At 41.6% G+C, this 9506-nt stretch overlaps 2 protein-coding genes across 2 annotated transcripts in view; both read right to left on the bottom strand.

The window, feature by feature from the left end:
- The window catches only part of RBM34 (RNA binding motif protein 34), a 9615-nt gene extending 7779 nt beyond the window's left edge, over positions 1 to 1836 (bottom strand). Inside the window, exons 1-2 of the mRNA XM_009329223.1 lie at positions 1813 to 1836; positions 995 to 1090 (exon numbers count right to left, since the gene is read on the bottom strand). Coding sequence (XP_009327498.1) covers positions 995 to 1090; positions 1813 to 1836 — 120 coding nt within the window. The remainder of the gene's footprint in view (positions 1 to 994; positions 1091 to 1812) is intronic.
- Positions 1837 to 3443: 1607 nt separating this feature from the next.
- The window catches only part of ARID4B (AT rich interactive domain 4B (RBP1-like)), a 92833-nt gene continuing 86770 nt past the window's right edge, over positions 3444 to 9506 (bottom strand). Inside the window, exons 21-23 of the mRNA XM_009329222.1 lie at positions 8687 to 8902; positions 6201 to 6347; positions 3444 to 5223 (exon numbers count right to left, since the gene is read on the bottom strand). Coding sequence (XP_009327497.1) covers positions 5093 to 5223; positions 6201 to 6347; positions 8687 to 8902 — 494 coding nt within the window. The 3' untranslated portion in view covers positions 3444 to 5092. The remainder of the gene's footprint in view (positions 5224 to 6200; positions 6348 to 8686; positions 8903 to 9506) is intronic.

Genomic DNA, 9506 nt, shown 5'->3' with positions numbered 1-9506 from the left:
GTTACAGGGCGGCGCGTGTGCCCGTTTTGCTTGGTTTTCTGTGGGCGTGGTAGCAACGTGGAAACCTAAGTCATCAGCTTTGGCTGTTGCGCTCGTTTTGGAGGGGGGGAAACATCGCGCACGAGGCCGTTTCGTTTGTTTTCCACGGCCCTCAGCTCCAATCCCGCTGTGCTCAGCTCCGTCAGGGAAGGGAGACGGAAATTACGCTGTTATTTCTTCTCTCTGTCTTCTCAAGCTGTTTCTACTTAAAATCACTGAAACATGCACTGTAAAAAGAATTTTAAAAATCGTTAGTGGTGGATGCGCTAAGAAACCCATCAGAGAATTCACAAAACTTTGAGAACAAATCCAGTCACTGCTGCTTTAAATCAGAATTCCGTATTTCATTAAAAAGTCATCAGAGTATTTATAGCAAGTTTAAAAAACCCAACCAAACAAAAAACCAACCACACAACCCCCCCCCCAGGCCCCCAGACAAAGTCTACGCAGGACATTCTTCTTGTCCTTGATGGCAGATTAAGTGGAAACCGTCAAGAAGCGTGGCCTGTGCCAGGCCACCTCGCGCTCAGGCAGCGCTGCTGCTCAAAGACTGAACCAAAGTCTGTGGAAAAGGGCTTACTCAAACCATTTCATTAAGGTGGGCGACCTCGCGCTAAGCTCACAGGCAGAAAGCATCCTCCTGGTGCTCTTGCAGCCCCTTTTAAAGTAGCTCACCTTAACACAAACCCAGAAAAGGATTCGAAAATGCAAAGGGGCGCGTGCGTGCGTGTGTGCGTGTGTAAAGAGGCCTTGAACCTGAATGGTTTCCATGACTTGTTGGTCTGAAATAGACCTGGTATGCGTCACAAACAAAAACGGGGTTACAGAAAGAGCACAGAGCCAGGGGCAGGTAAGCAGTTACTGCTTGAACAGTCTTAAGACGTGATTCGGCCACCAGAGAGATCGCCCCAAAGCATCACCTGGGCAGTCTCCTTCGGGATTGTTTCATCCGTACCTGGGATCCGCAGCAGGCTTTTAAAGCACATAAGTTTTTTTTCTGATGAAAAATCCCTGAAACCCAGTACTTCTCGGGGCATTCGAGGACTGCAGCCTGGGGGGCAGGAAAAGGAGGAACCAGTCATACCACTTCCCCCCAGCTTCGCTCTATGGCCAACAGAGGTAAGTGCTCTGGATCGTCTTGCTGCTGCAGCTACACGGATAGGACAGGACAAGCCATCCAACTGGAAAAGACCCTTCTTCGTTAGGTTAATTCTCAAACAGATCATTTTCCAACGCAGGCCACAGTGCAGCTAATGCATAAGGAAGTTTGATCTGTTACTAACTCTCTGAAATTAGGCACCTAGCTGGGATCTCCTTTTAGACCTGCCCGTCCAGAATGTAATTTTAAATGCTAGATGATGTGATAATAATTGGAAAAGCATAGAAAATTACCAGGCACTTAAAGGCTGAAGCAAATACGAACACTCTTCTGTTGTAACGTTCTACGCACTTTTTGAACTGCCAGCGTTAGCCGTTTTGTTGGGACCAATGTCCAACTGAAGGCACAAGTAATCCAGCTATGGAATAAAGGTAAAGCGTTAGTCTCGACGCGCGCACCAGGCATCCCGTGTCTGGCCGCCTGGATGCTGGGAAAGGTAGGACCCCTCATTGATGGGGTCAGGCCAAGAGAGTACAAAAATTCTTAAAAACTGGCAGGTGGCTGCTGCACTACTTGCATTGGCTTTTCCAATCTACCTTCACACAATACAGCAGTTTTGTAGGTGACACAGGTGGGGCAGAACAGGCCGAACCATCAAAACACATCAGATTTACATCAGACGAGTTCAGCCAGCCCATTTCAGAGTCTCGTAACTGCTGAAGCTCAACAAAAGGCGTACAGCCTCCAGGAACTCTGCCAGAGTGAGTTTGAGCCCTGTGACAACAGGAACATTTCAGGGCATGGTGGAAGCTACACAGTAACAAGTACGTACAAGCCTCGGTGGAGACTGTAAATAAAGGGAGTCGGGAGCAAGGCAGCGCGCCTTCAGGCAAGGCCTGCCTCCTCTCAGCATATGCAGACAGTCTACGCTCCCAGCTATTCTCAACACGATCAAACACGAGACGCAAAACTGATTCTGTTGCTCAGCCAAGGTGTAAAGGATAAAGGAGGGGTAAGTTTGCCTCACTTCGCCTTTCAGGTCATGGTCCGAGCTGGCACTCGGGAGTACGGGCACAGCCCAGCAGTCACTGCTGGTGGGAAACTTCCTCAGCTGCAAGCACAGCGTGCGTGCCGAGCAGGGAGCAGACCCACGTTTAAAGCTGCATTACAATATGTAACCTGACAAGAAGGTCAGATTTGACTCACTGGAACACGGGGTAAAGTTGCCTGGCTAGGAGTCTGCCAAAGGTACCTTCCTTTGTAACCGCTGGGACACAAGTAACATGAACCTGGAGAATACCATTTACAGACACGCTTCACAGAAGAGGTGCAATATGAAACATCCAGAACAGATTTTTGACTAGTCACTAAACTGCACGGGAAGTACAACAAATATTAAATAATACCTGTACTGAAGAACAGCGAAAATCCTATTTATGCAAAAACTCAATTTGGGAGTGGGGAAGTGACTAATGATCCCCGTTTTAAACAAGCAAACAAACAAATCCTCTCATAGAACATGAGAGTCAACAATTGTCACATCAAAGCAAAAATGCTGGCACTAAAACTGAGAGCTGATCAAGAACTAGTAGTGAGCGGTGAGCTGAATTTGCTCTTGCTGGCCCAGATGTAGCTCGCAGTTAAATCAGTACCAGTTGCGCTGACTGGGACTGAAAGGCAGAACTGAACTATTACGACTCTGATTCTGCTAAACTTAAACATATGTAAATATCCCCCAAGTAGCCCCACTGAAATTACTAAAATTACTCCTGTCAGTCTCAGGTCACTGGTAATTATTAACACAGTCAATGTTTCCAAAGTTTGTCACCATTTGCCACTCATCAGTCTCACCAGTAACCTATCATTTTGCAGGTGTAACAGTATTTTGGTCAAATGAACTACAGCCAGATATGATGCAAGCAGATAACACTAAAAGTTTCATTCCAGTTTCACTTCCACTGAATCTGAACTTGAGGCAGTCGATATTAGAAGTCAGCAAATATCTTCGGGAGCTTCCTTTTACATTTTCAAACTACTTGAATTATACGTGAATCAAAATTCATCTTTGTTTCAACTGGTGCTGCCTTAACAATGTCAATGGGCCAAGCTCTCCCATTCTGCTGAAAAAGAGGATGAATTTGAATTAATCGCCAAGAGGAAAATTAGGCCAATGTACCTGCTCTAGCTTATCTTTATATGCCTATTACACCATATCAAAGATCATTTGCTAAACTGATTCTGCAGCTTGATGTCATTTTAATGAACACACTACGGTTGCTTAATTAAACCGTTAGAAACAAAATCAGGGATTCACAAACTATGGCATTTTATTTCAGAGGCCTTTGCTTACATTTGTACAATATATTACATAATTCTCCATTTTCTGCAGAACCTAATATATATTTTATAGCTTTTTTCTATAAGCTTTTCCTTCAATGTTTGTCAACAAATTTTTACAGTCCTGTACAATTCTGAATACTTTGAAACCATTTTCAATAAAATCAGTTAACCTTAAGCACACACTACGAAGACTGAAAATGCTTTTCTTAGAAAAGTCAAATGTAAAGGATTCTGACACTCTAGCATCTACAAACAAAATGCTTTGAATTCTTACATGTTGTATTGCCAGAAAACAAAGAAAAACATGCCAGCCCCTATTTCCCCAGGCAAAAGAAGTACACAGAACTACAATTAAAACAGTAAAACAATCTGTACAATAAAGTACTGTGTATTAACAGTGCCAGGTATTAAATAGCTCGAATGAACACTTCCGCAATATACAAATGTCTTACAAAGGTATATAATTAACAGGAGAGAGCTTGGGATCCATACAACGTAAAATCAATACAAGTGAAAACAGTTTGAAGTTGGTTTTGGAATTTGTACAAGGCATTTAAAAAATTAAATGTCTACCACTCAGCTAGCTAGCTATTTTAAAAACAACTACCCTTTTGTGGCAGTGTTCATATCAGCAACCACAAATTATAACCTCACACCTTACTCCATCTTGAAGTCCTCTCCTTGAAGCTCGTAATAAAATAAGCATTACAAATGAAATATTTGTTGCTTTAAGGGAAAAGAAACATTTACAAGAAAACACAAAAATATAACTGTTATAATCCATTATGAATAAATATACACTTTAAACTGGCTAAATACAATCTTTATACATTAAGATTTAATAGTTTGTTAGCCATTTTCTTCCTTTTTCATAATGTATTTTATCAAAATTAAAAAAAAATACTGTTTTATAGAAAAATGGCAAAGTACAGTAGTTTCATTCCAATTAATGGGTTCTTAAAACCCAGAGTAACCTATTTAAGCCTAATTCAAACCTGTAAACATTAGTCAGTCTTTTTTTGTTTTTTAAAGGAATCCTCGTATTTGGTTATCAGGACTGATGTCAAACATCCTACTAACTGCAGGTTTTGAATTGAATACATGTGCTTGACGTATACAATTAAAGCCACTATAAGGTGACTTAGCAGTTAAAAAACAATTAGCTTGTACAAATGAAAATAGGTTCAATATTTGTCATAAATAAATGGAAAAATATCAAATGTTCCAGCTTTAACAAAATACCAGGGAATACAGTAAGCCTTACCACATTTATTTAGATCAACCCAACAACTATATGCTTATTGTACTGTCTCTACAGGCAGTGAACAGCCTCCATTTGCCACAGTGGAAGGCCTTCGAGTCACCAGACTTACAATTCCCAGACAAGTTGGAAACAATTATTGCTTGAGGAAAAGCAGTTTGTTGTACTTTTTCTTCATAAAAGTGCACTTAAGTGCAAAGTTAGCTTGTCAAGAAACAACTTTAAATACAAAATAGTGCTTGTCTGAATTTTGTGCCACTGTGCAGTATAAAAAAAAGAAAAAAAAAAGAAAAAAAAAAAAAGAGTGGCCCTCAGCAGCCATTAAGTGCAAAGTGCTTTGGCAAGTCCTGCTGTCACCTGCACTCAACTGACATTCCATTCTGTGATGAACTTGACATAGATGGTTCTGCTAAAGTTAACATAACTGCAGCCGTAATGGAACTAGAGGAAGGTGATGAGGAGGAAGATGATGTAGTAGCAGCACCTGCACAGGAAGAGGAAAACACAGGTTACGAAAATTCACAAATTAAGCAATAAAAACGTTTTCCCGTTCAACAACAAGCATTGGTATCTACTGACTCCAGCAACTAATGCCTAGTAATTAAAAAGAAAAAAGCCTCCATTCCCTAGTTTTTGTGGGAAATACTCTGAGAGACAGCTTCGGCCGTGTGCAAGACAGCACGGCATTGCCCCTTGCAGCCCTGGTTCGTCGACCACCCAGATCAAGGGCCCAGCCAGAGGACGCCAGAGCTCGTTCCTGACCCGCAAGCACAGTCCACTCTTCCCTTTCTTTCCCGTGGGAATCAGCACAGGTAGGGCCTTGTCCCAGCACTGAATCTGCACGTACACCCTGCTCCGGCAACCAAGCAGCAACTGCAGTTCCCCTGCGACTGCTGCAGCCATAAAATCTTACTACGCATGGCATTTCAGTCTGTCTTCTTATACTCAGTGAGCTCTTAAAAATGTGCACATAAGCAAGACATGGAGAAAGTAATCCTTTTAACGCTGCTAGAAGCAGGCACACTAGAACATTCCCTACCACAATACGTGAAGCAGCTTCAGGGAAATGAGAGATTTAATTGATGGTCTCCCTTAAACTCATAAAATAAATCACTCATCCTAAGGGGAAAGCACTAACCAGACACACACGCAATACTATAGTAAATTACTGTGTAACTTGAAGAAAATTTATGTTATTAAAAACCTTAGATACTTTGTTCACTTCTTAGAAAAGTTTATTTTTCTGTATATTTTTTTTCTGTTTAAAGAAGTTCTGCCTAAACAGAATTAAATAGCTTGCATGCCTTTTTAATGTTTTTCCCCTTACCTAGTCACTGGATATCTGAACCGTACCTTCTAAAGATTGTAAAATAACTGTATACCGTGTTTTTAAAAAAACACCTTAATAACATGACATGCAATTTAGCCCTCTAAAATGAGAATTTAGTTCCCAGCACTTACTTTCCCGCTCTTTTTTCTTTAAGCGCTTTCTTCTTCGGTCAATGGAAGCCACCTCAGATTTCAAGGACAGGTAATGTTTCCTGATTTCCTGCAGTTTTTCTTGGAGAACTGTTATGCGCTCGGCGCTAGTCAAATTTTCCAAGTCAGCTGCAAATTAAACAATCTCTGTTAATTATTGTACTGCAGCACTTCCAAAAACTTCTGAATTTCAGTGAAGTGGGAAGTACTCAAATCTTAGTGATGTGCTTTGAGGTAGCAGACACAAAGCCAACAAGCACACCAACAGCAGCTGCTGTTTATTATCACAAACTTTGTTCATTTTTTTATTATTTTTTAGAAGATACCACCATAGATACACTTTTTTTTTTTCCAAAGGAAGCGGGAGAGGAAGAAAATGCATGCATTCCCCTCCCCATAGGAAGGAAAAGAAAAAAAACAACCCATTAAATTAAGACAACTGGTGAAAATGTAGGAGCCAAAACTAGCTTTAAGCCTGTTGTTTTGAGTCCTTGCTAGAGCTTAGTTTGGCCTAATACACCAGGAAGGTCAGTCTTGCCCGACTTGTCTCGGTTGTTACAAAACAAGCAGGTTACAACAGGAATCTGAATAGCTGTAGGGTGGTTCTAATCGAGTCCATGGCACGTGGGCCATAAGGTGTAACTATACAGGAACTCCTCGCTGGCATCCCACACGGGGATGTCGATGGACACGGTCAGCACAGGAGCTGCCCCTCCAGCTGCTTCCAGCTGGGAGCTCTCCACAGCACGGCACACAGCTGTGGGGGGCACAGGCAAGAGGAACTATCTCCGTTCAGTCCCCTTCAGTCACAAGGTAAGCCACACTGGAGACACTCCATTCGAAGACGTTAAAGAATCATTACAACTACCACGCGGCGCAGAATGCGCTTCATGAACCTATAACGAAGGTAGCATCAAAGGACCAAAAGCCACAACTGTATTAGGCTGTGGGAGGACGAGGAAAGCTCAGAGACATTGCAAGTGTCTTAGACCTCTGCAACAGCAGGGAATGTGTTAAATAGCACTCCAAAGTCCAACTTCTTCCAAGCAAATTTAGTGCGTGCAATGTAGCCAAGGTAGAAAGAAAGGAAGGAGCAAAAGCTCTTTAAATGTGTTGCACAGGAAGTCTGCCCAATGAATCTCAGCAGGCTGGTAAGTGCCAACAAAGACCTATTACATTACACAGTCCTGAAGAGCAGCGGAATGTAACTTGACTGTGAAGAAGTACTAGGAGAAAAATACTTTTAAAGTAGAGCAACACTGAGATTCAGGGCTGAAGAGAAAAAAAAAAACAAAACCACAGGGTTAGATTCTCTCACCGCAGAAACAGCTGGCTAAGTGGAGAATTCTCTGGGCATAAAAGAAGGAGGGGAGGAAGATTCAGCAGATGTGTCTGCACAGTGTGCTGCGCCAGCTCTTTCCTGTTCCCACTTTACATGAGGAACAGCAGCCTTCACACAGCCTGGGACAGAGTGCAGAAAAGCGCGGAGCACAATGCTCTGAGAACTTCAGAAACTTGACATACACTAAGGTCATCTGTGAATATTGAATGAGATACTATGGATTACATTAAAAAGTAATTTAAATCAGTCACACCACACAGTTTCAATTTGACCTTTAAAAACAAAGAGAAAGCAACTCATGCAATGCTATACATCCATGGTCGGTACTAAGGACAGCAATTTATTGCTGACTAGACAATTAAATACCCAGATGCTGTAAGAGAGAGGGCTAAAAATAGCAAGTTTTTGTTTTTAAATAATCATTTTCAATTGTTTGCTTATTGTTATACTGAGGAAGAAGGCTTCAATCACCTAATATTTTCTCTTACTTCTCTCTTCTCCCCACTGCAAATAACACTGCAATAGCATATACACACACAGAGGCAATTAAGAAGTTGCATTAATATTGAGGCATTAATGAGCTACTGAACTGTTTTTCAGATAGGCAAATGCATGATCCTTTCAACACTGCTCACCCCTAGCTATACATGTACCCGTAGCTCACCGATGCAAACACACTCACAGTTCTCATTACTAGAAATAGTAAACATGTCCTGGTTCACTAATGCAAAATGGAAGGGGAAAAGGTTACAAATCAATCATGTAAGTGTCTGAACAATAACCAGAGAATGAGGAGTAAACCAGGAAGAAAATATCAACACAAGAAGCACATATAGTGGGTAACGTTCATGCCAGAATGACAGGTCTGCACAGGATGGCAAGAACAGCAGGTCAGTGCAGGAGCCGTATCTAAAAACAGTATTGGAAGAGTGCGATATAGGCAGTTTCCTGCACTGCAATTGCAAAAAAAAAATTATTTTTTTTTTTTTTAAATCAGGATTTATCACAAAATTAAGTAAACTGAGGATGGAATAATTTTAGGGGAAAAAAACAAATTACACAAAATTCAAAAAGCCGCCTTATACTATACTGAAAGACCACACTAGGCGTGTTTTGAAGTACTTACACATTTGGAAACTCCATTTGTAAACTTTGGGCAAACGATTATTCTGTTCTTTGAGATCAGACTCCTTCTCTCCATTTTTCCCACATTTTCCTGGAGATTGTGTTCTTGCGGGTGATTTGGTTTGGTGAGATTTCATGCCAGTAGAAACTGATTTTGCTGACTGAGACTTGGACACACTTTCACCAGCAGATAGTTCTTCACTGTCACTGCTGTTTGCTGAAGAAACAAGAAGATACAGTGTTACAAAGCAAAGCAACCTTCCTGCCCAAACCAAAGCTTATCAGAAACTACCCCTGTGTTGATTTTCATACAACAGGAGTTTATTTGACCAGAATCCTTTTACTCTAAAATGATATAATCCATCCTGGTATAGAACCTTGGCACACAGCTCTCTGCATCACTAGTGCCTAAAGACAGGACCACAAAACAGGTATATAACGGGGCCCCTCTCATTCTGGCATGCTGTGAAAGGGAAACCTTGCACTGGAAGCACTGGAAGCACTGTCCAGTTTGTTCCTGTGCAGGTAGATTCATAGCTATTATGTGGACCTATGGGAACCAAACAGAGGTAGAGGGTGGATAAAAGTACCAGACTGTGACTCCACAATCCATCCTGAATACTGCTAAGTATATAGCTGAAAGTGTGTGTGCAAGAACGTAAGGGGGGTGGTAGGGACACACTTCTTGTAAGGAGATTCTTGAATACCATCCAACTGCTCAAGGTCCGTATAGGGAAGGTGCACTCTACTCTCTGAACGGTTCAAGACAGCACCACACTTGTTGCTTTAGAATCATATCTGTAAATAAATTTCCTAAATTA

This window comes from Pygoscelis adeliae, unplaced genomic scaffold (genome assembly GCF_000699105.1).
Source record: "Pygoscelis adeliae isolate BGI_AS28 unplaced genomic scaffold, ASM69910v1 Scaffold77, whole genome shotgun sequence".
Taxonomy (NCBI): Eukaryota; Metazoa; Chordata; class Aves; order Sphenisciformes; family Spheniscidae; genus Pygoscelis; species Pygoscelis adeliae.
Note: the sequence above shows the minus strand (reverse complement) of the source record. Positions and strands in the feature narration are given on the sequence as shown.